The 25,139-nt window shown below is 37.6% G+C and overlaps 6 protein-coding genes across 6 annotated transcripts in view; 3 read left to right on the forward strand and 3 right to left on the reverse strand.

Moving 5' to 3' along the window:
* Positions 1-186: 186 nt before the first annotated feature.
* Positions 187-4,858, reverse strand: LOC104805702 (membrane-associated protein VIPP1, chloroplastic). Its single transcript, XM_010530346.1, has 11 exons — positions 4,577-4,858; positions 3,670-3,794; positions 3,409-3,519; positions 3,152-3,216; positions 2,985-3,066; positions 2,342-2,416; positions 1,846-1,916; positions 1,640-1,722; positions 918-982; positions 748-822; positions 187-486 (listed from the first exon to the last, which is right to left on the reverse strand). Exons 1-11 carry the CDS (start codon positions 4,713-4,715, stop codon positions 370-372), a joined length of 1,008 nt encoding a protein of 335 aa, XP_010528648.1. The 5' UTR covers positions 4,716-4,858; the 3' UTR covers positions 187-369.
* Positions 4,859-6,368: 1,510 nt separating this feature from the next.
* LOC104805703 (aspartic proteinase-like protein 2) lies at positions 6,369-10,081 on the forward strand. Its single transcript, XM_010530347.2, has 10 exons — positions 6,369-6,743; positions 7,067-7,196; positions 7,297-7,538; positions 7,842-8,066; positions 8,471-8,633; positions 8,711-8,784; positions 9,098-9,188; positions 9,414-9,489; positions 9,629-9,700; positions 9,815-10,081. The coding sequence occupies exons 1-10, from the start codon at positions 6,517-6,519 to the stop codon at positions 9,964-9,966; spliced, it is 1,452 nt and encodes a 483-aa protein (XP_010528649.1). The 5' UTR covers positions 6,369-6,516; the 3' UTR covers positions 9,967-10,081.
* A 455-nt stretch (positions 10,082-10,536) lies between these two features.
* LOC104805985 (probable protein phosphatase 2C 74) lies at positions 10,537-13,521 on the reverse strand. Its single transcript, XM_010530703.1, has 6 exons — positions 13,507-13,521; positions 12,796-13,422; positions 11,918-12,292; positions 11,710-11,827; positions 11,354-11,577; positions 10,537-11,183 (listed from the first exon to the last, which is right to left on the reverse strand). The coding sequence occupies exons 1-6, from the start codon at positions 13,519-13,521 to the stop codon at positions 10,791-10,793; spliced, it is 1,752 nt and encodes a 583-aa protein (XP_010529005.1). The 3' UTR covers positions 10,537-10,790.
* Positions 13,522-14,474: 953 nt separating this feature from the next.
* On the reverse strand, positions 14,475-18,036 carry LOC104805704 (basic leucine zipper and W2 domain-containing protein 2-like). Its single transcript, XM_010530348.2, has 8 exons — positions 17,909-18,036; positions 17,343-17,366; positions 16,873-16,978; positions 16,709-16,777; positions 15,837-16,330; positions 15,162-15,423; positions 14,854-15,062; positions 14,475-14,738 (listed from the first exon to the last, which is right to left on the reverse strand). Exons 1-8 carry the CDS (start codon positions 17,911-17,913, stop codon positions 14,672-14,674), a joined length of 1,236 nt encoding a protein of 411 aa, XP_010528650.1. The 5' UTR covers positions 17,914-18,036; the 3' UTR covers positions 14,475-14,671.
* A 2,704-nt stretch (positions 18,037-20,740) lies between these two features.
* LOC104805705 (cytochrome P450 81D1) lies at positions 20,741-22,945 on the forward strand. Its single transcript, XM_010530349.2, has 3 exons — positions 20,741-21,286; positions 21,365-21,759; positions 22,150-22,945. Exons 1-3 carry the CDS (start codon positions 20,779-20,781, stop codon positions 22,771-22,773), a joined length of 1,527 nt encoding a protein of 508 aa, XP_010528651.1. The 5' UTR covers positions 20,741-20,778; the 3' UTR covers positions 22,774-22,945.
* A 1,132-nt stretch (positions 22,946-24,077) lies between these two features.
* Positions 24,078-25,139, forward strand: part of LOC104805706 (peptide chain release factor PrfB1, chloroplastic) — a 4,058-nt gene continuing 2,996 nt past the window's right edge. The window contains exons 1-3 of the mRNA XM_010530350.2: positions 24,078-24,291; positions 24,549-24,620; positions 24,815-25,035. Coding sequence (XP_010528652.1) covers positions 24,111-24,291; positions 24,549-24,620; positions 24,815-25,035 — 474 coding nt within the window. The 5' untranslated portion in view covers positions 24,078-24,110. The remainder of the gene's footprint in view (positions 24,292-24,548; positions 24,621-24,814; positions 25,036-25,139) is intronic.

Consider the following 25,139-nt stretch of genomic DNA (forward strand, 5'->3'; position numbering starts at 1 on the left):
GGAATTATAACGTTGTACCGATTTTAAAAACTCAACCTAAGTCAATTTGGTTAGAGAGATCTAAACCAATCCGGTTTGGTTAGGATTCGAGTTCGTATGTGTTCTCCTTGGCTTACATGCCGATTTCAATTTGATTAATATCGATAAAAACTGGAAATTAAAACAAAACAAAATTAAAATTTAGAATGAAATGAAACAAGAGATTAAATTCCTAGATACTTTAATTACCAGACATTCAATATCATAAAATACTTTACACAAGCAAACAAGTGCTTGTAAAGAAGAGTGTTGTAAAAAGGCAGAATACATGAAACATACCAAAGAGTAAGGTCCCCCGAAGAAGAAGAGTGGTGGCCGAGGACACTACTACTACTCGTTAGCTCGCCTTCGCAGCTCGTTCAACTCTTTCTCGATCTCGGCGTCCTGGAACGGTGGCAATCGTGTGCTCGCTGCCACCGCACTTCTCCCGGGAGGAAGCTCTCCTTTCTGCTCGTTCCGTAAAACAGTTGGGGCTTAACTATGAATCTCCTCTGGTTTTTTAGGACATAGAATGATGCCCCCTATCTATATTCTTGTTAGTAGCCGGTACTTGACCGAGTACCTGATCGATCTTTTCGGTATTTGTAGTGATAAATCCGATTCATGATCCACATATTATCCGTCTTTGATTTCGAATGCAGAAATTCTACTGAATGCAAGATGTCTAGTTCAAGCATGAGGATTTTACATGTTATAGTAATCACGTACCTTTGAGCTGCCGGAAAGTTCTTTCTTCAAGTTGGCAAGATCATCATCCACAGAAGAGGTTTCCAACATTTGAAACTGCATATTCACCGCCAAAAAAAAAACAAAAAAAACGTAAACAAGGGCAAGATTAACGTCCAAGTAGAAAGTCTGGCAGAGAGCACAGAACCAACCTTTCCCTCGAGTTCATCGGTCGATAGTTGATTAAGAGCATCTGCTTCAGACTCCATAGCCATCACTGCCAAGCAATATAAAATTTCAGCCTTTAGAAACATAATATTAACCATGGAACCAAAAAAAAAAAAAATCTAATGCCAGTCTTTAGATTTTTCTCTCGAATTTACACTCTTAACATTAGTCTTTAGACTACCTAACAGATTTACAAAAAGAATCAAATCTTACCGTCGTGATGATCAAGCAAATACTAAACCCTTTCTCAAACACAATTGAAGTTTAAGATCGGCTATAGAAAATTAAAAAGAAAAACAAGAGACAGCAAACAGACTGCTAGGAGTAACCAAAAAACACACAACTTTCCTTTCCCACGCCTACGCCAAAAACCGCACTACGCTTTTCCTCCCACAGAATTTGCGCACATTAGATCAAACGTTCTATACAAGATCCCTAAGATACTGGTATTACATCCCCATGATTGCCCTGAATCTATGCCAAATGAAAACTCATTTCATGTACTAGTCTAAATTAAATAGAAAAAGGAACATCTGATCATGCAATTCAACATTATCTCGACTAAATATACTGTCAACAATTATCTCTATTAAATATAGGTGCACCTCTAAATGTAAATAATGAAAGCAAAAAGTAATCTGTATTGATAATGGAAGATGGTTGTGTTAAGAATATTTGCTATATTCAGAATATCCAGGAGTCTCACCTTTCTCCTCCATTTTCTCGAAAGCTGAGAGAGCGCCACTTGTGTTCACTGTTCCAATCATCTCTTGCACTTTGGTGGCAGTCCTAGTAGCAATTTTACAAATAAATAAATAAATTGAGAGATTTATTTCAATGGAGACATAGGAAGTAACACAAACGATGTTTCCCATAAAAGATGCAAAAGGGGATGAGGGAACTGATACAGACTTAGCTGTCCGAGCACGTGCAAGGAGAGTATCTTTCTTTGCTTTTGCTTCCTGTATCTTGCTTTCCAATAGCTGCAAAAAAGGGAGGAGATCATCACTTTCCATCGGAAACTCAACTTTCTAAGAACCAATGCTCTACCAAGCAACCTAGATTCCAGAAAAAAAAATGTCATCTGACATTAAAGGGAGGAAGTAAGAAATATTCTTCTAGATTAAGTTCACACTCAGCTAAACAGACATCCAAAATGAGTCAAGGCAAACTTATTATATGAAACATAAACGGCGGTATTAATAGGTGGTACTAATACATAATTTTGGTCTCTATCTCTAAGTCGTTCTTCCTTAGAGTGACATGAAAAAAAGCATGACTTCATAGTATGCTTTCTTTTCTTCCTTTTACAATGAATCCTACCATAAATTCAATAAATCAAAGCACTAAAGAAGACTGCAGCATATAATTAGACAAGATATAGGGGCAAAAAATGGTGACAACTGACCCGTGTATTTGAAACAAGATTGTCGACAACACCTTTTTGTTGATCTAGCTGAGCTTTCAGAGCACTAGCATTATCCTGTTAATATCAAGAGTAAAATGGTAAATAACTGCAAAACCCGAAGATATAAAGCAGTCGGGGTTCTTTTATAATGAAAATGTATCACCTGATAAAATACACGAATTACTTCTAAAGGTTATGCAAAATTTAAAAAAAAAAATCCGCAAAAGAAACATGTGGATGGTTGCTAAAAGAACATCGCATCAAAGATAACTCCACAATTGTGCCGATATTGAAGCCGCAAAAACAAGGTCAGTGACAATGAGATATTCAGAAACAAATTGCCAAGCTCAATTGCCAGTGAAAAACTGTTTAATAGACAAGACCGCCATTTTCTTCGGAATATTTGAGGCTGGATAGGGAAGTCTTGAGTAGCTAATAGTAGAATTAGACAATTTAATTTCCATTATGCCCTTTCCTTTCTCAAGTTTGTCAAAAACCTGGTATTCCAACCTCATAGGGCTCAAACTGTAATAGCCCAGGCCACTTTTAATCTTTTATAGCATCCATTAATTTGCTTGTTATTATGATCCAATTCAAGAAACAGAGAATCTGGAAAGGAAAAGAAAGGATTAATAAAACCTACGGCATAAGACTTTCTTCGTTTAAGGGCTTCACGCGCAAGATCCTCATCTCCTTTAGCAAGAGCAAGTTGTGCCCGTTTGTACCTTATTTAAGGGGAAAAAGTCCAAAAATGAATCAGTCAAGAAAAAAAATTAACTGAAAGAGGATTTATGCAAACAATAGGCTCACCAATCTTCAGAGGCTTGCTGGGCAGCTTTATATTTGTTTTCCAACTGCTTTTGGGATGCTAAAACCTTCAGAGACAATGTTAAAACCAAGGTCAGCTTCTTGTCAACCTTTTATCATGCACAACATAAAACTTAAAAAAAATTGAAGTCTCTGGCAAAAGGGCAAGTCATGAACATGTGTACAGCTAAAGAAGAAAACTGTCATACTATGACAAGGATGAAGCTTGTTCAAATATTAAGAGGAGGAAAAGAACCTACCTGTGCAGTGGCTTGACGCATCTTTATCAAATCATTATTCATTTCGATGACAGTTTGTTCAAGGATCTTCTCTGGGTCTTCAAAGGAGCTTATGAGTGCATTTGCATATGACTTCGCTTGTTCAAAAGAAGAAAAGAAGACAAAAGAGCAGAACGGGGTTCGATAAATAAGCTCCACAGTATACAAATTTAGAGGAAATGAATTGACTCAACTCAACTGCAAAGCAATAGAATCTACAGGCATAAATGTGATTATAAATACCTTGACTACTCTAGAAAATCGTTCAAAAAGATTCATTCTAGAACCAAGGGCGCCCGTGCCATGACCATTGCACCTCAGTCTATTAGAACAAGCTAATCTGAGCTCATTAACTCGCAAAGATCCCCCTATCAAAAAGGAGATAAAATTGATAACGTTATCGAACAAAAAATACCAAATCATCACAGTGTGCACGAAACAATAATTTGCCAAGTGTGACAGTGAGAACTGAAAGGGGCATAGTGACTTCAACCCAGAAACATAACTACAATCTGAACTGACAAGTGCACCAGGGCTTGAACTTGCCACCAAAAGAACTATAACCAATGCACGCACATGAGTACCAAGAGAGAATTATGAAGACTTCTACATTAATTATCGAACTCAACTTGAAACTACATGCACAAACATATACAGGGAAGAGATAGATTGCAAGTAAGAATGAAACTTATTATGCATTACAACTTGATTCCCCATAGCAGGATATAGCCACAGAGGGACAAAGTTGATGCCGCAGTTTTTTTAAGCATATGGACCAAACCCACGCCGCCACGCGTAATCACAGACAACCCTTTTGAAGTACCCTCCATTTCCCTCTTTTCCATTCCAAAATCAAGTTGGTAGAGACATTGATCACATGAAGAGAACATGTGTAAACTCCACTGCAAGGTATATCAAACTCTACTAGCACAGCTTCAATGTGGAGAATGAGAATATTGTCCAATTTCACAGGGCGGGTATGCAAGGGAAATTAGTGAAACATCAATAGCTTGATTCGACGTCTCTATTCACGATCACACTAAACAAACAAAATCAAGCTAGTTTACTACTTTCCGAGCAACCAAACACGAGCAAACGAATCCAACGAGGGGAAAAAAGGCAAAATCCGAGGCAATCTGAGAAGACCCACCATAGTTTCCGAGGAATGATGATTTGAGGGGCAAAACCCTGAGAGCACAGGGCCGATTGGAAGTCGAAGGAGACGACGAAGAAGCGGAAGGTCGGAGAGAAGGAAATAGCCCAGCGATTGGTGGAGCTTTCAAGGCCATTTCAATGGCAGAAACGAAGAGGATAAAGGAATTCTGGAGTAACGGGAAGATTCGTTTGTAAACGGGTCTTGTTCTTCTTCGTTCCGTTTGCTTCTGTAGCTTTGCTTGGGGGATGTTTGTGGTGTCGGGGGCAAGACGATGGTATTGCGATTTTTATATTTATTTTCCCCATTTCCTTTGTTTTTGTTTTTAAAAAACTTTATTTCACATTTTATTTTGTTTATAGTATGGTTTTGTCCACTGAATTTAGGTCGCAGTTAAATAAGTAAAATTTAAAAGGAAATTCAATATTGTTACACACAATAATTTTTTACTAATTCTCCGAACTATAAGATCATGATTTTCTGATGGTTTAATTTTCTCTTTTTATAGTATGTTTTCAGAATGAATTTCAATTCTATGGTTTAATATTAATATTTATAAGGTGACATATTTTTCATCTTAATATTACAAATAGGGAAAGAGGAGTTAAGCTTATTAAACCGTTCTATTTTTCAGTTATTTTATGTTTTTTTGGTAACTTTATTTTAATTTTTTTTTTTGGTAACTAGTTATTTTTATGTTGGTTTAGATAGAGGTCACATCCAATTTTATTTTATTTTAAAGAACATATCCATTCACCTTTTATATTAAAATGATGTGTTATTCGGTTGAGATGATTTCAATATATATATATATATATATAGAAATAGAACCACAAATCTTAATGTTAGTATATATATTTTAGTTTATCTATATGTTGATGCAATTTTTTTTATGAATTCTGTAATAAAATTTTAATCTTCAACTCAATTTCATTTTGTTTATATTTTAAATATGTTTAGGTTTTAAAAAACTATAAATGTATTAGTCATGAATTTAATTTATTAAAAATACTATTTTTAAATAATTTCCTTTCTAATATGATTATCTATACATTTCATTCGAGTTAAATCGATTCCAATTTAAAGTATATTGTATTAATTTTTAAATTAATTGAAATTCAAATATATCATGTATATTATCTAAAAATTACATCATTTGGCATTTCACTAAAGAACAAGGAATAATACTATAATTTACAAAATAAAATCCAAAATTATTATATAAAAAGATAGATGGAGTCACATGGTTTTGGCCTTCTTGTTCACGTTTATGCACTTACTCTGCAATATCAGTTTCCCTTATTAGGAGTTGGAATTATGGTGATAATAAAATTGTTATTATTATTATTTTATTTTTTACAAAATACGAAATTTTGCCATGTTATTCTATGTCTATTAAGTAATAACTTCGTTTTTTTATATTTGATAGCACCATGAATATTAAAATTTTTATGTTTTATCTTGACATAAAGATATCTCTATGGTACCTGAATTAATGTTTGGATCTGAAAATTTTAAAATTTGTGATTTTATTTGGATTTTGTATTATTATTATTATTATTATTATATTATATTATCGAAGGGAAGGAACAGGGGAAACGTGAAGAAGAGAAAAATGCCAGCGAGGAAAGCCCAATTTCAGCTAATTAATAAATTAAATTAAATAAATTCGATTTAATCTTTTTTTAGGCTAATTTAATTAATAAATAATTTTCTAAATTCCTATTTTCCAATAAGAATGTGTCGTTCACCGTTGAAAACGCGTTTCTTATATGTTTCTTTCTTCTCTGTATCTTTCTTATTCTTTCGTTACGTGGGGTTGCGTTGTCTGAAGATCAATACAACCAAACAAAGCAAACCAACAAAAGTAAGAAATTCAACAGGTTTCAATTCGTTCTTGTGGTTCACGGCGGACACGGCGGACGTCGGCGGCGGAGATGGATCTGAGTAGGCGGACGAGGACTTGGCCGTGCCTTGCTGCGGCTGTTTTCATGGCGGCGATCCAATTCGCCTCGGCGAACTTCGTGTTCGAGGTGCAGCACAAGTTCGCCGGCAGGGAGAAGAAGTTGGCCGACCTCAAAGCACATGACGGTCGCCGTCACGCTCGAATCCTCACGGCCTTTGACCTCCCTCTCGGCGGCGACAGCCGCGCTGATTCCGCCGGGTTTTGTTCTCAATCTGCTCTTTTTTATGTGTATACATGTGTATATCCGTGTGTGTATATGTTTTGCTGCTAATCTCTGTGTTTTGAACGCGGATAGTTTGGATTTAGATTGAATTCAAAGTTTACATTGATGATTTTATTGGATCGGAATGCGATTATGATGAAGGTGCGGGCTTGGTGTAATTTTCGTTCCGGGGATTTGTGGTGTCATATGTGAATGCAAATCCTGTGAGCTCGTGAAAATGCATTGAGCAGAAGACAAGCTTGTCTTTTAGGTTCATTGTGGGTAAGCTTATGTAGTTTTTTTTGCTTGATTTGTTCAGACTGTACTTCACTAAAATCAAGCTCGGGACGCCGCCCAAGGAGTATTATGTTCAAGTGGATACAGGAAGTGATTTACTGTGGGTCAACTGCGCCCCCTGTTCCAAATGTCCATTGAAAACAGATTTGGGTGTATGATTCTTTTACCCTTGTTTCTAAAAAAACTTCTAGTTTTGGATCCGGAGACATGGAATCCTTTGAAATCTTAGCTGTGCGTTTGTTTGGCATGCAGATACCGTTGTCATTGTATGATTCAAAAGCTTCCTCAACATCTAAGAAGGTTGGCTGTGAAGACGATTTTTGTGCTTTTATTAGGCAATCAGACAGTTGCCAATCTAATGTGGCATGTAGTTATCATGTCGTTTATGGGGACGGTAGCACAAGTGATGGAGATTTTATGAGGGACAATTTAACACTGGATCAAGTGACTGGAAATTTGCAAACTACACCTTTGGCAAACCAAGTGGTATTCGGGTGAGTATAATATGAACTTCCTTCTTTTTTGCTATCTTACTGTTCAGGGATGTTGTTTGCTTGTATTGGTAGTGGTGACTCATTTGATTTTCCATGCGTCTTTGAGTTTTTCTTTTCAACATCAGATTTGAAACATTTTGGTTCTTGTACCAGAAATTGTTGCCATGTTTCTTTACCTGGTCATCTCATGTTTCTGCTAGAATGCGTGAGTATTGGTCTTGACATATGTGGAGACATTCGTTTTTCGCTTTCATTTCTTTTTTCTCCAAATGCCATGATGACAAGATCTCCTTTTTGAGGCAGGTGCGGGAGTAATCAGTCTGGGCAGCTTGGGCAGACAGATTCAGCTGTTGATGGCATAATGGGTTTTGGACAATCCAATACCTCTGTCATTTCCCAACTATCTTCTGCTGGGGTTGTGAAAAGAATTTTTTCACATTGCTTGGACAATGTCAACGGAGGTGGGATTTTCGCCATTGGGGAAGTGGAATCTCCTAAACTGACCACAACTCCTATGGTACCTAATCAGTACGTGATGCCGTCTTAAGTTGTTCTTCTCTTAATTAAGAAATTAGAGTGGGAGTGCTTGCCGGTATCTGATCATCTTTAAATGACCTCTGTGCTCTGCCTCTGTCTCTGTGTTGCTTCTTGTGGAAGTATTATTGCGTCATGTGACGTTTCATCCTTATTAAGAATAGGTCTTTTGCTAGTGTAGTTTTCTGTTGCAATCTGATACATGTCTGTTGGCTCTGCTGAAATGATCTCAGCATCGATACACTAACTGGTAAATGACATGTTGGTTAGAACACGTTATGTCCCCTTATTTTTGTCAGGGATCTCAGGTGCATCTAAAGGTTTAGGCTTTCATTCCTATCAAGCGTGCATTTCAAGCCATGAACCTTGTGATAACATGGTTCGTTTTACAAATTCAGGATGCACTACAATGTTAATTTGAAGGGAATAGATGTTGACGGTAGTGCCGTTGACCTTCCATCAAGTCTCTCTAGTTTTGGTGGAAATGGAGGAACTATAATTGACAGTGGTACAACTTTAGCATACCTTCCGCAGTCTCTTTTCGAGTCACTAATGACTAAGGTAATATTATTTTCTCAAAGTATTGTCTCTTTCTAGTTTGTGTATCTCAATCCTGACATTATGTTTGCGGTGTGTAGATTCTTGCTCGACAACCCGGACTTAAACTACACATCGTGCAGGAAACTTTTAACTGTTTCCGTTTCACGTCAAAGTATGATGACCCTTCTCTAGTCTCTGGCTTTTATTTCGGAACCATGCTTTTTTTTTTCTATGCCCATTAATGGCTGATTTCCTTCAAGCCTTCCGGCAATTTTCTATCTATTTTGTTTTGGGTGAAATGTCTCAGTGCCTTCTCTGCTTTTGCATAAGCATGCTTGCATCATGAGCTGTATTTTTAAAGTCAAATTATCTCCAGCCTCGGATTCTTGCATAAGTAACTTATCAAGGAGTAGTAGCAAAGCTTGAACTTTTGGGTCAGAATTAGTGTATATGTGCTCTAAATTCTTCTTCATTTTTACCTGCAGCCCAGATGAAGGGTTCCCGCCTGTCAATTTTCATTTCGAGGACTCGCTCAAACTGATTGTTTATGCCCACGATTATATTTTCTCGCTTCGTGTAAGTTAATCGGCATGTCATGTGTCTTTCATTGAAAAGAGTCTGAATTTCCATCAAGATTTATCGTGTATCTGATTTTACCCGTTCTCACACAGTGAAAGGTTTTATTCAGGGAGATCTTGCTTGTGTAAACATTTTATTTCACACCATTGCGCCAAGTCTATAGCAGAATTCTATGGTCGAACAAATTTTCCTCTCATTTTTTTTCCTCTTTGTTCTAAACAGGAAGATATGTACTGCTTCGGTTGGCAGTCCGGTGGAATGCAGACTCAGGACGGTTCTGATGTAATCCTCTTAGGAGGTATAGTTCGAAACTCTTAAACAACTATGCTTTTTTAATATCTCCATCTTGATCGTTTTTTCGATGATACCCGAAGATACATATAGTATTAAATTTACTACCAAAGTTTGGTGGATTCTCACGCTAATTCTCGTTGTAGATTTGGTGCTTTCGAACAAGTTAGTAACATACGACCTTGAGAACGAGGTCATTGGATGGACAGAATACAACTGTAAGTGTCTAAGAACAGCGAGAGAACTCAGTCGTATCATTCTTCAGAACAAATGTCGAAAATCCGATGAAGAAAATACCAAAACTGTATATATTTTTGTGTGTGTGCGCGTAGGTTCATCGAGCATCAAAGTGAAAGATGGTTCAGGGTCTCACTCCGTTGGAGCACATGACCTCTCCCCGTCTTCCTCTTCTTGGACGGTGCCGAAGCTTCTAACGTTTTTGTCGACAATGCTAATTGTCATGTCGAATTTTTTGGCATTGTAGCTCTGTCTCAAGTAAAGAACATCGAACTCGATTGTATTATTCGTTTTATTCTTGCGGTTTTTATACACTTTGGTTACATTTTGCATAGAAAAAAAAAATTGGCACCATTATTTCATTGTTCTCTTGAAGATCAATCTATACCCATTGTTCAGTTTAAAAAAAATGTTATTTTTCTAAGATTTGGTAGTGAATTTTGATGACTAAACCAAGTAAAGATTTGAGTTTGGGAGAACCCTTTTGGATTTCATTTGATCTCTCTTTACTTTGTTATCCATTTTGGTAACTTACTCTGAATTTTGATTCTGTTTTCAACATTTGTCTTAAGATTTAGTCCTTTTTTTTAAATGCTATCCTTGCATTTAGAAAATGAATTTTTAAGTACATTTTGTATTCGATTCAAATTAAAAAAATTAATTTAACAAAAAATTATACCTCATTCTTAAAAATCATTTTTATTTTATGGGTATAATACATAAAAAAAACTTGGAGAAAAAGATGATATGGTTGTACCAAATCAGAATTGTTTTTTCCATTATTCAAACTCAACTTTCTTCATTACTAAAAACATTGTAAAAGAAACTAAACCTCATAAACATTACTCAAGAGTTTATACTTACCAAAAATTATCTACAGGCTTATTTTATTTACAAAGAGAATCTGCATAGATTTCTTCTGCTTCATGAAACACTAACATAGCTGCGACTAATCCAATTAAGTGTAGCAAAAGTTACCGTCTTTGCTGACAAAAAAGCATGGGGCACAAAGTGGACTTAATCTCTTTTCACTTCTCATAGAGTCTACCTCAAAGTCTCCTCTGTAATTATCTATCTCGGGAGATTCACGAGTGTATTGACTCTCGAGACGCCTTCGAGGGTAGACCAGTCAGTTCCCGAGTCCGAGGTTGATGCAGTCTCGGGAGTAAGCAACGTTTCTTGCTCGCTTTCTTCTGATGTAACGACTTCCTTGTCGTTTTTGCCTGATTCAGACCCACCTTTGTTGATGTCTTTGTCATCTGATGATGAGGAAGCTGTTGATAATTTGTTTGGTTCCGAGTCCAGGAAGAGGCAGACCACTGCGCAGTCGTCGACCTTTGAAGTCGGAAACTTCCATTTCCATGTTCGGACTGCGGCCTCAACCACGGCTCGGCCTGCTGAGGAACGAGTTGGGGCCGCAGCTACAATCTCCACGACCTCTTCATTGGACAGAGCATCCCAAATCTAGCAATATATCATCAAGAGAAAGAATGAATCTTAACCAAAATTTCCTTTCTTCATCTTTACCCTAAAATCAGTTGTGGATGTGATGTAGAAGTCCTTATAAATGATTTTTCAGTGCTTTTCACTGAAAATACGAGATAATGTTTGGGATCAGATGGAATTTTTCTTACCCCATCAGTAGCCAGGACAACAAACTCATCCTTTTCGGTGAGGTGTCGATGGGAAACCTCAGGCACTGAGATTAGACCAAAGTCTTTGAGGCAAAAATCTCCAAAGGCACGTGCCATGGCAAGACCAGGTGAATTATGATTCGGCAGCCATAGACGGGCAACCCCTGGTTCATCCTCGTGAGCAAATACACGCCCTCTGCATTTCCTTATTCTCTCTGCCTCGGCTGAGTTGTAGGACAAAACACAAAGAAACTTGACATATATCAGAAACTGTAGCTAGTTCCTTAAGATGGTAAATAGAATGAAAACAGGCTCCAAAAGCAACACAGGGAAGGAAGGATGGGAAAATAGATTACCAGGAACATCAGGTTTGAGATCCACAGTTAACTGAATGGCAACAAGAGTGTTATCGTCATTCCTCATTCCTAATACAGCTCTTGAATCCCCGATATTCCCGACAACAAGATGTTGACCCTACTTGAACGAACAAAATCATAAAGAATCAAGCCGAATGCAGAGATACATAACAAAAGTCAGGAACCAAAACTTTATGGACCAAAATACCTGCTTGACTAAGGTTACTGCAGTCGTCCCACTGCAGAAACAATCAACATCCCTTTGCATCTTCAGTTCCCTGTCCATGAATTTGAAGGCTTTAAGAAGTGTGGCTTTTAATGATTGAAGCATATCCGGGCACTTCTCGAGATCCTGAATCGAAACCCGGTTTTCTCCACCACCAGCAAGGTCTTCTGAATTCTTGCTATCAGCAGTATTGAGGTTGATCTCTTTAAGGACATCCTCAAGGGACACATAGGCCTCCAAGAGAGAGCTTAATTTGAGCGGAAGCAAATCCCTCACTCTCTTTGCAACAATGTGACCATAGGGTCCATGGCCATCAAAGACACCACAAAAAACCGTGTCTGGAATAGATCCAAAATTCTGAACATTTAAAAGTGAATCGAAATGAGCACAAGAGATAACAGGAAAGGAAAGAGCTACACGAAAAGTTTGGGTCATTAAGCGAATACAGTATGCAGCTTAAGTTTAAGTGACGACTACAAGAAAGCTATGCCTATAGGTGAGAATCAAATTAGAAGATGAATTCCTATACAGGAGATGATTAATCAGCTCGGCTATCTGACATGAATCTAAAGAAGTAAAAGTGAATCTTGAGTTCCCTGAAACAGTAAGAAAATGAGCTTCCGTAAGGAAAAATATATCAATAAAGAATCAAGTGTCAAAGCTATCTGAAAGTAAGGAGATATTCAGTGGGAACTTGTAATAGCAATGCAAGATCCAGGAAACTTGGAGAAACAACAGAGGCAAGTTCATCATCGAACTATAGCAGCAACTTGAACATACTTCAATGATATTCATCAACCCATGTGTTTCATCATTTCTCAGGACAATAACCGAAAACAAGAAGCATATAACAAACTGACCTCCCAGAAAATCATGGCGTCCTGATTGAGACCTTTCTTGCCCTGCTGAGAGAAAAGGCAAGCAGCGTCCATCGATCCATTCAAGAACATTCTTCCCGGGATCCTGTGGAGCGACAACTCATCCCCGTTAAAATCGAAGGAAGAACTCTGAGACCTCGATCTCCTCTTGGAGCTCCTCCTCCGCCTGACACCGCCACCAGGGCCAGGAACTCGAGGGGAAGAACCATGGAGGGATCTCCTGCTGCAGCTGCTTCCTGCTCGGGTGAGTATAATATGAACTTCCTTCTTTTTTGCTATCTTACTGTTCAGGGATGTTGTTTGCTTGTATTGGTAGTGGTGACTCATTTGATTTTCCATGCGTCTTTGAGTTTTTCTTTTCAACATCAGATTTGAAACATTTTGGTTCTTGTACCAGAAATTGTTGCCATGTTTCTTTACCCTGAGGGCCCTGATTACGTCTAGCAAACACTCCAGCCCACTCGTGCAATCAGAATTTCGGCTTTCACGTGATTGATCCGTCTTATAGGAATGGTGAGAATCCTCCGAAACCCTTTTCAATCTGAAGCCTTGACTCAACGCCAGGGTTGTCGACGAACACGAACACTGATCGATAGTTGAGAAAAATCCCTGCTTTGTCCCAATTCTTAATCCAATACGATCAAATCAAAACGCTTAGTCCTCTAAAACGGCTATTCCGATCATCAGACCAACCAATAAGTCCTCCATAGCTCTCAAACTGAATAAGAAGAAGAAGACTAAAACGTAAGAAAATTTGCAAAAGCGGAAAAGAATCGGACAAGACAAGAGCTCTCGAGCTCAAGCACAGTCCTCCTAGGAATCGGAAAACAACATCGACATATCCATAATCTTATCTGGGGGAAGCGAATCGCCACCTATTATCTACAATAGAACGAGATTACCGGGTCGATAAAATGCCCGATGAATAGAGAGATCGCAGAGGAAGAAGCGGATCGGAGAAGAAATTCACTGAAGCAGAGAAGTCCCCAGAATCGGATTTCGAGGAACAACCTCAACCTCCAGCGACAATCCCGCTCCCGTTATCCCTCTCTCTTCCCTCTCTCTCTTGGAGCATTTTTATATATATTAATTTAATATCACACATTTTTTATTTATTTTTATTTTTCGTAATTATCCAATCAATTCATCAATAAAACAAAATACTTTCGATTATGTTATTTTTTGTGACTAATAACTAAGTGGCATTTGATATAGTGTGGCCAGCCATCTAATTGGGCCAACACTTAGGAACACAATGTAGTTGACAAATACGACACGACTATAATCTAATTAAGTTGGGTTACAAAACGACAAAAAAATATATTAAATATTAGAATAGATGTTGTAACGTTTTCCTCTCTTTCAACCCTCACTAAAGCCTTTCTTATTATTTTTTAAATAAAGTATCAACCCAATTCATATTCCCATTTACTAAATTTCATTTGCTAGAGATTCGAATATGCGACTTTAGATTTCACAATTTCATATTCCGTAGACAGAGAGACTCGAATTACCGATGAACCAAATTCGTCTTTCTAGACACATCAACATGGCCTTAATCCCAAATTTTTTTATACAAAATTGAAAAAAAAGCTTTAGAGAGGATAGAGTCGGTCCCATGGTAAATGGTTTTTTATTTTTAAATATATGAAAAAACTGAATTATAAATCTTAAAATAAATTATAAAAAAAATGAAGCAAAAGAGAGAGTTGCGAAACAGGACAAAGTTCAATCAAACAGGCAAAGACAGATCGTGTGACTTTAGAGGGGGAACTTATTCCAGACAGAAGCTACAAAAACTCGCAATCATGGAAAATCACTAAAACAGAACAGAAATGGCTTTAAGATTGTGAATCTCTCACTCCTCCTCTTCTGCTTCCTCCAGCCAATTCACAAACGGCTCAAGGCCTTTCACAAATGCTTGCCTGTATCAAAAAACCCATATTAAGTTTGTTTTTTTTACTTACACTAACATTCCCGTCTGATCTGACCTGATGATTACTGTTATATACAATAAGAATTGGCATATGCTTACACTACCTGCCCTTGGGGTTGGTCCCTTTACGGAACCAGTGGAGGATGGTGTCCTCGGCCAGCACATCCAGCTCATAGAGAGACCTCACCACCTCGGGGAAGAGTTTCATGAGCTTAGCGTCCTCGTAGCATTGCATTTGGACTTTGTACATGAGCTCCAGCTGCAGCTTCCCGCTCGTGCAGAATGTGTTCAGCAGCGGCGCCCACGTTTTCACCTACTTAACCATCAAAATCAAATCGATCCTTCTTCTTTCCTTATACCACTAGAAATCCTAATAGAGCTTGTGAATACAAAAAACAAAAAAACAAATTACCTGGCGCAGAACAGAATTAGCATTTTGCTGCTGGTTTTTCCCAGACCATTGAACAGCATCCATTAAAACATCCCAAAGAACACGCGCAACCTCGATCTCTGGCAGGTTCCCGTCTTTGACCTGCTGCTTCACTGCTTCAATGACGTCATCGACATCAGTTTCATCAGAGATCTGGCTTGTGAGAACAGTTTTTATCTCCTTCAGTTTCACCTCAAATATTTTCTTTCCATTGTACTCTACCAGAGCTGTCAATCCAGCCTTACTAAAAAAACAAAACACATCATGCTTCAGGTGTCAGGTCCAAGGACAAACAAAAGAAAATACAATATAAGCAGCAGAAGAAAATACAGTACAAGTAAAAATGTATAAATGTATAAGGGAAATAGTTTGCCAAACATGGAGCCTGGCAACAACAATGGAAAACCTTTTTTCATAATCATGCATTTCATAATGGATGCAGTTAAGCAGAATAGTTTACAACCTTATATTATATGTGTTTAGACTTATTGACATCAGACCAATGTCATCAATTCATTGTACTCAATCATATGATGACAAGACAAATGCGCATCAAAGAAACGCTAGAGTAATGGAAGACGCTGACACATATAAGGAGGCCACCAAATCATATCGCAAGACACTAACTTCAAGAAAGGGAAACTAAGAGTAACTCACGTGAAATGCTCGGCGAAACTTTCAGCAGATCGCTTTGTGGGTGGTAAGAAATCCATAAGGTTATCTTCCATTTTGCCTCGCTTTAGAATTGAGATCAAGTCATCAAGACTATTCTCAACCAAATACTCCTTGAAGAAGTCTGTTATGAAAGAAAGCACTAGCCCTTTGGCAATAAGATTATCCTTGAGCAACGGCTGGAAGACTGTCTCCGGGGGTAGCCCAGAAAGTCTTTGGGAAAATGCAAGTGCTGTGAAAATTGCCAGCTTCTTCCTTTCATCTTCCTCGAAAAGCTCCAGCGATTGTAAGAATCTCCGCATAACATTTTCAAGATTCTTTATGAGAAAGGGCCTCCGCCGCAAAATTTTCTGTATATAGACAACAGATTGTAAAATGGCTTCTCTCTTGGGTTCACCGTCGAATACAGAGTGATGATGACGTTCCCCCTCTTCAGGTTTTATTGTTCCAGGTTGTGTACGCCCTCCAGTGAAAACAACCTTAAAAGACACAAGAACCCTCAGTCACAAACAAAGTAATAAGGCAGAACAAAGCAATTGGCTGCAATCACTCGGTACAGAAACATTAAAATCAAAAATCCCCAGAAATAAAATGAGATTTATAAATCCACAAGATCTTTGACCAGCATAATAGTGAGGCGTACCTATTATCTACAACAGTAATTGCACTTCGTTATTGGCGTAAGCCACATTTTACAGGGTGAGGGGGATGATATTACAGTAAATAGACCCAACCCGCAAGAGCAATATGCATCTTGGTTCTAAGCAGGGTAAACACAATGCAAATCATAATAAAGGACCTAAGCATTAATAGAATGTCAGAGGAGGCAAACTCTGAAATGTTCTATGGGAAATTACCTCAAAGAAGATGTCACCGTATCTTGAGAAATTAAGGTCTGTCGACTCGATACTCTTGGCAACAAGTTCCTACCAAAAATAAACAAGTGCTACAAGTTATTTGCAGGCAGACATCTAAACAACCAATAAGAATAGCAAACCGGTTACACAAACACAAGAAGTACCAGATCACCAGCATTATCCAGATAGATCTGGACCACTGCATCCGAAAACGCTGCAGGGTCCAGAGGAGCAGCAATATTCCTTTTGCGGGTCTTAATCCGCGTACCTCTGCATTAAAGATGAACAATATATTAATATGGATAGCTTCCAAACAAATGTGTTATGCATCTCAAGACAAGAACAACAGATAATGAATCTCAAGACAGAGAACAGACTAAAACTAGAAGGTTTCTGTTTGCATTTTTTATCTAAACATAAGATTTACTTCCATTAACACAAAGAATAACATAAATTGAAAGCTCAAATACAGAACTTCTCCATGGTAACAGCAAGATCAAGCTTTCCGACGATGCTACAGTACAGTGTTCTTTCTGTCATTTTCAAGCTCTTTTCTAAAGTTCTACTGCCGATATAATGGCAATATCAAGAATGCATGTAAGACCATTTAATGAGTATAAGCTGTATGACTTACCCGAGAGTGGGTTTCTCCTTCGAGCTGCAGGACAAGAGAACCAACGTAGATTAGATTAGAATGCCGTAAAAGGTAACAAGTAAACAGGAATTAACCAAAAACAAACGACCAAGAACAAACGCAAAATAGGGAAACAATCACAGAGAAACTCAACGGGAAAAGGGTTTGCCGCAGAACGGGAAAAAAAAGTCTCTTCTTTTATCCAAAAAACAGAAACCCTAATAATCAAACGCAGGTTTTCGAGAAGAAATGCAATCCAAGATTTTCTAATCCTACCAAAGAATAAGAACAGGGGCATAGAAAACGTCTGACAATACAGAACTTTCAATTTTCCAAGGTGAGATCGAGATTCTCGCATACCCGTCCCGAATTCTCAAGAGCCCTAACCATCAGATACCAAAAAACGATCAAACCGGCCAACGAATAACCAAGAAACGAAATCTCAAGCCGCGAAAACACAAACAAAAGACAGATCGTTTCCTCGAGACGACTGAAGGCAAAAAAAAAAAAGAATCTTGATCGACCAACAAACTGCGAAGAACAGATCTGCCACAATCGAATCCTACCTCATAAACCAAGATGAAGAAGGGTCAAAGAAGAGATGAGAGAGTCAGGGAGCTTGTAGGCGCAGAGAGGAGTGAGAATCGTGTAACGAGGGGTGTAAAGAGAGTAACGAGGGAGGAGATGAATAATAAAAGCTCAGCTTTTTCAGTACAAAAGCAGAGATGGAGAGAGAAAGGGACAAGTTAAATGACGAAGCTAACCTTTTGATATTTTTATTTCCATTGATGACTGAAAAATATCTCTGTCATAAATGATTTATTTTATCAATAAAAAATCGAAACGATTTTGACCCAAATTGAATATAACCGAACGAAATCAAGACAATCGTATAACCGAACACAACCGTATGAAAACCCAAATAAGCAACCACTACGACTAAGACGTTTTAATTGGTATATATCATATAATTATCTTCAAACAAAAATTTATTCAAAATAAGTTACATATAATTTGTTCAAAATTTAATTTAATACAAAAATGGATTAAAAAATATCGTTTTTAAATGATATTTGTCTGAAAATTGAATATAAAATTTAGTGAATATAAATTTAGGAAATTCGAATATAGAAATAACGATTTGAAATAAGTAGAGTATTGAATAATATGGAAAAAGTTTTGGTGGTACGTAAATTTCTATAAATTAAGGACGACCAACATCGCGAGTTAGCATTGGTGGATGGCCCATTTATTTAAATGGGCCTAAGCCCATTTACAATACCGACGTTGGTTCTCGCCTTCATTATTTACCTTTTTCACATGTTGCATAATTTTACCGCTGGTAATTTTGAAAAGTTACCAGACAACTTCATGCGTTCCAAATCATCAAATCACACTTTAATCTGGTTTTTAAAAAAATCAAATTTTATTCAATTTCGACTTTAGACCGATCCATAATTAATTAGATTTTTCTAAACCTAACTGATATCTCAAATCTAAATTAAAACTCGTTTAATCTTAAAGTTTTATTTATAATTTTAATATATTAGTCAATTTTATCCACACTAATGGTAGTTTATAATTCGATAACTATATATCAGTACGCATCGTTTTCTTTGAAAACTATAAAATTTTAGATAAACTATTTACTCAATACCTAACTCATCAAATCAAATATTCGGCATGTTTTTTTTTTCTCTTGCTAGAATTATACATCGTTTTCTTGTATATATTATCATATTCTTTTTTTTTCGTTGTTGACAGTTTAAATTTAAAAAAAAAAAACGTTTCTCATAAAATTATTTCATGTAGTGAGAAAATGCATTGTCTTATTAATAAAATTAATATTTTGTTATATAAGTAACTAAAGTATTGTGTCAATTCATCCATGAAGTGATGTCACAATGACTGAGCAGCAACCATATAACACATATGAATATTCCCAACAATGCCCATTTCTTCCCTATTTTAAAACGTGGCGAAATACCAAATTTAAAATAAACAAAATTGAACGCTAAGTTGACTTTTGGGTTTAATTGCGTATAGAATGACGCATCAAAGCAACAAAATAATATATAAATTAGGGTAAATTATTTTTTCCCTTCTAAAACCTAATATATATTTGTTTTTGAAATTTTATACAAATACATATTAAGATACTTATCTAATTATAAAAAAATAAAAATAAAAAGACAAAGAATCAGTTTGACTTAACTCACAACACTTTAATATTATTATTCGGTTTTCCCACTTGTATATTGCACCCTACTCATGTCATGCTCATGGTTGAAAAGAATTCTAGATCCAACAAACCAAAATTATGCAACACGTAAATTAGTTCACTCACTTTTCCTACACGAGAACCATGAAATTAAACCAAACATTAATTACACATTTGTTCATTTTAGTCGTTAATTATGTAAAACCAGTCATTAAGATAAGCTGAATATTTAGTTATTTATTAGGTATATAAAAAGTTGCAATTATTACAAAATTAATATTTAATGAGAAAAATATTAGTGGATCACCGCCAATTCCATCATATTTCACCATTGAGGCGGATGCATGTATATGAACAAAAAATTGATTAATCACAAAACCTCTCTCGTATTAATATAGAGAAAGATTTATCCTCGATCTACGGTTTTTTTTTATAATCCGAAAATTTACCAGAATTTTAATCCGACTATATCTCTCATAGAAATAGAAAAACTCGAATATTTTTTTCCACGTTTAGGTTTGAATCCAGGGTGAGATCATGTTTTGTATATTTTCTCACCATTAGGTCACTCAAACTTTGGTTTCACGATCTAGAGTTACACAAATATAACAATTTATATTGCATAATTTTGGGAAATAAAAGTTTTAATTACAAAACCTAATAAGGCTAACGATATGATTATATAATGTATAATTATGACGAGAGAGTGAGGGTGATACCTTGATCTGATCTTTTATTGTCCCACTGCATGTGCATGATGTGTCTCTCGACCACATCCTAGGATTTCACAAGATACATGTTAAAGTCGTCCTTCACCAATCAATTCGGGAATATAACAATATTAAAAATAATATAATAATTTATTTCAGCATTTTTTAAAGCATTTTATATGGTAGATATGGATGAGATATTTAAACCCGCATCTTATCTCAAATATTTATGTTCGGATGTCATGATATATTAATATGAATTTTATAAAAAAATAAATGTAATTTTATAAATTTTGATAATTTTACAAGTATATGGGATAATGGTAAGAACATCGGTAATTTCGGGCGACCATAATATTTTATTTGGTGGCGCAATAGTATTTGGCCCGACATCATTAAATAATTTTAATTTTCACGTGCTATATAGACCAACTTGTAAAGAAAATGTCTATATAACGGTCCTAATCTTAGCAAGAGAAAAAAAAAACACGAGACCCGAAAAAAAATGGAGGGTTACACTGAAACAATATTCTACTCGTCTCTCTCTCTCATCTTCATCATTCTCTCTCTCAAGCTCTACCTCTCCTCAAAACCCAAACTGAATCTACCACTGTCACCGCCAGGACGTTTCCCCGTGATCGGTCACCTCCGCCTCCTCAAACCGCCAATCCACCGCACACTCCGCCGCCTCTCCGCCGCATCGACCTCCGGAGTGATCTCCCTCCGCCTCGGTTCCCGCCTCGTCTACGTTGTCTCCTCTTACTCCATGGCCGCGGAGGAGTGTTTCACGAAGAACGACATCGTTCTGGCGAATCGGCCTCCGCTCCTCATCGGGAAATACGTTGGGTACAACAACACGAATCTGATCGCAGCCGCGTACGGCGATCACTGGCGAAATCTCCGGCGCATCTGCGCCATAGAGATATTCTCCGGCCACCGTCTCAGCTCCTTCCTCTCCGTCCGTACCGATGAGGTACGCCGCCTCGTCATCCGCCTCTCCCGTGCTGCTTCAGGTAAGAACGGGTATATATTCACACACAAACGCACACACACTTTACCGAATCTCTCATATTAAAATTAATTTCTTCTAGGAACCGAGAAGGCGGTAGTGGAAATGAGACCGATGTTCGTAGATTTGACATTCAACAACATAATGAGAATGATCACCGGGAAACGGTACTACGGCGAGGAGGAGGAGGAGGTAGATGAGGAGGAGAGGAAGCGGGTGCGGCGGATGGTGGCGGAGGTGGGGACGAACACGAGCTCCGGAAACGCCGTGGATTACATGCCGATTATGAGATGGTTTTCGGACTATGAGAAACGGATGAAAAAATTGGGGGAAAAAACAGACGAGTTCTTGCAGAGCCTGGTTGATGAGAAGCGGAGAGAGGGTGAAAGAGGGAACACCATGATCGATCGCATGCTTTCTTTGCAAGATTCAGATCCTGAGTATTACACGGATCAGCTCATCAAAGGACTCGTACTGGTTCGTTCTTTTTTCTTTTTTACATAATAAATTAAAGTAAAAAAGTATTATTTTTTCATTTGATTACTTTTTTTTAAAGTTTTAGAAAATTATATTTATTAAATTTCATATCATATTTATGTTTTTTTTTCGATTCAATTTTATTAGAAAATAATCATTTCTAAAAGATATAGTCTTCATTAGATTTTATATGTTTTTATATTCTATTTAATTTCAATTAATTTATTTATAGAATTCGAACTTGGGGTTAGTCTATCTTACGGTCAACCAAATTTCGAAAAGTGTGTATATATATTATATTGATTGAATAAAATGGCTTGGTTCAGTGTATCTATGCCCTAAAGATATAAAAATGTAAATAACATGATTTTCTCCTTGGTCCGCGTGCAGATAATGGTAATGGCTGGGACCAACACCACCGCCGTCAGTTTAGAATGGGCCCTCTCGAATCTGCTAAACCATCCGCACGTAATAACCAAAGCAAGAACCGAAATCGATAACCAAGTCGGTTTAGACCGGTTAATCGAAGAAGCCGATATTCCCAATCTACCGTACCTCCAAAGCATCGTCCTGGAGACACTCCGGCTACACCCAGCAGCTCCGTTACTGGTCGCGCACATGGCCTCGGAGGACTGCAAAGTGGGGCCATACGACATGCCACGCGGCACAACGTTACTGGTGAATGCGTGGGCCATACACAGAGATCCCAAGCTGTGGGAAGATCCAGATAGTTTTAAACCGGAGCGGTTCGAGACGGGGGGAGAAGAAGCATCGAAGTTGATAATGACGTTTGGGATGGGGAGAAGGGCTTGCCCCGGGTCGGGTCTGGCTCAAAAGGTACTGAGTTTGGCGATTGGGTCGTTGATTCAATGCTTTGAGTGGGAGAGAGCGGGAGGAGGAGAAGAAGTGGACATGGAAGAAGGAACTGGAAACACTGTGCCTAAAGCCACGCCCTTGCAAGCAGTTTGTAAAGTTCGTCCTTTTGTTCACAAGATCTTCTCCGATTCTTCTTGATTTTGTTTTTCGTTGGGTTGAAGGTATGAATAAAGGGGTGAAATCCCATTAGAGTTTGTATAGGGGAAGTGGATATATGATGGAAGGTGTGATGAAGTTGAACAAGTGGTGTACATCAGTTAAGGTTCTGTTATACAAAGGCTATATATCATTAGGTTGTGTTCCATCTCTATTCGGGTTTTGTTTTATCGTTCTTCTTCCTTGTCACGTGTCTCTCACGTTACGACGGAACCACCTCATAAGCTGGCGAAACCCAACATTTTCTCGAGAAAATTCTAGAGATACCAACCGGGGAAAAGGAGTGAATGCAAGAAAAAGAAAGGAATTTCCCGCTGCAACTGTCGGATTGGCAGTTTTCAGAATTTTAGAGAGAAACTGCAGGAAATCGGAAACCAAATACCTGAAGAGACAGAGAAAATGATAGCTTTGTAAGGTCTTCCAGCATCTTCCATCAATGTTTCTTCTGTAACCAAAACCTTGAGTATTCAATCAACAAGAAGGTAAGTGCCTGATCTGGTGGCAGATGCTGGAAGGCCATACAAAGCTATCAATGTTCGATCACCGTTTAGTGATCCTTCCTTTCTTCACGCTATTTCTGACTGTCTATATGAAAAAAGTCTTCTCCTTTGGTACCAAAGTAGCGTGAGAAAAAAAATTCGTCCGGTGAATTTTCAGATTATAACAAAAAAAAAAAGATACGTCACTTTTAGATTGATTCAAATACAAAATTTGGCATAAATACATATAAAAAAAGTAAAAAATAAAAGCATATCTATATCTTTTCCGTTGATGAGTTTCTTTTCTAACCGGATCTTGATCTTGTAATGGGAGCTTTGTCCATTGTCCCTTCGACGGCAGATAGCAGCATGGGCAAAGAGTTCTTGCCTCAAAAGACCAATCCTTCATCGTACTACATGAGTATAAATACGAAGGATATAAAAATAAATATCATTTTATTTAAGATTGAATAGTTTAATCATTAAATAAAAGAATAAAATTCTTTAAAGTCCTCACTTAAGAAGAGATATTCACATGGACTTATCCAATTTCTTTCGGAGGATGTAGTCGGGACAAAGATCTAATAAAATTTCGAATTATCAAAAAAAATATATCATTTTGAAAATGCTTGATAAATCTTGGGAAACCGGTGCACGAAACTGTACAAAGAAAAGCCAGGGCGTTAAAATGGAAATTTGTGAAAATTTACGGGCCATTAGTATATTACAGTATCATAATGTTTTTACCGTTGTATGCCACGTGTCTAGCTTAGGTTGGATACTCCATGATATGAGTAGCGTCGGCGAAGTCACAGAGACTCGGAAGCATAAGCGAAATCCATGGAGGTTAACGTCCTCCGATCTATCTCCGGCCTCAGCGCCTCTCTCTCCGACACGCTTCCACGACGAACGAAACTCTCTCTTCTTCGTGTATCCCTTCCTCTCTCTTCTCCATTTCTCGTATCTTCTTATTCTTCTGCTTCTTTGTCTTCTTCGTCTTCCCGTCGTCTTACTCCGCCCAGTAAGCTCTGCTCTTTCTTCGTCGATTCTTACTACTTCGATGCAGTTTTGGGTGTTTGATTGACTTTTTACTTTTACCCTTTTAGGGTTCGCTTTTGATTGTTTGTAAGGCTTAAATTTTTAGTTCATCTTTATGGTTCTGAGGTGGGTGGTGATTGTACCTTGCCATTGGGTTTTAGCTAATCTCCTTGAAGAAGGGTTTAGAAGATGGATTTATGGTCGCGTCTATGTTTATGCGAATTCTGCTGTCTTTTTCAGTTTTATTCGCTGCACAGGAGAGTCATCTGAGCGTACCGCCTGATAATGATACGAGAGAATGGGTAATGCAAGGTACGTCTTTGTCCATTGATTATATTGTTCGTTTATTTCTTTCTTCATTTGGGTTCTGCTACTATAAAGTTGGTTTTGGTTTACTTGGTGTTATGATGGCCTGGGAATGGCGTAGCTTTAAGTACAGTGGAAGTTTATGTGGTTATTTTCTTTTGGTTGGTTGTATAAGAAGTGTGATTACCATTGCTGGGCAGATTTTTATACACTAAGGAAGGATGTAGAAACTGCATCTGCACGTGTTGAAGAGATTAGGGCGTCTGTGGGTCTGCAGAAACTGGAACAAGAACTCGAAGACTTGGAGTCGAAGGCATCTGATAGTTCTTTTTGGGATGACCGGGCTAAAGCTCAAGAGACTCTTTTGGCCTTGACCGATATTAAAGATAAGATACGGCTTCTCTCTGAGTTCAAATCAAAAGTATGTACCTTTTCTCCATTCTCGGCAGCGTTTGACTCTACTCTATCTCTTCTATCTTATTTTCAGAATTTTTGAACTGTGTTTGCTCTTTGATGGCCTCTTCC

Source organism: Tarenaya hassleriana, unplaced genomic scaffold, assembly GCF_000463585.1.
Source record: "Tarenaya hassleriana unplaced genomic scaffold, ASM46358v1 Cleome11, whole genome shotgun sequence".
Lineage (NCBI taxonomy): Eukaryota > Viridiplantae > Streptophyta > Magnoliopsida > Brassicales > Cleomaceae > Tarenaya > Tarenaya hassleriana.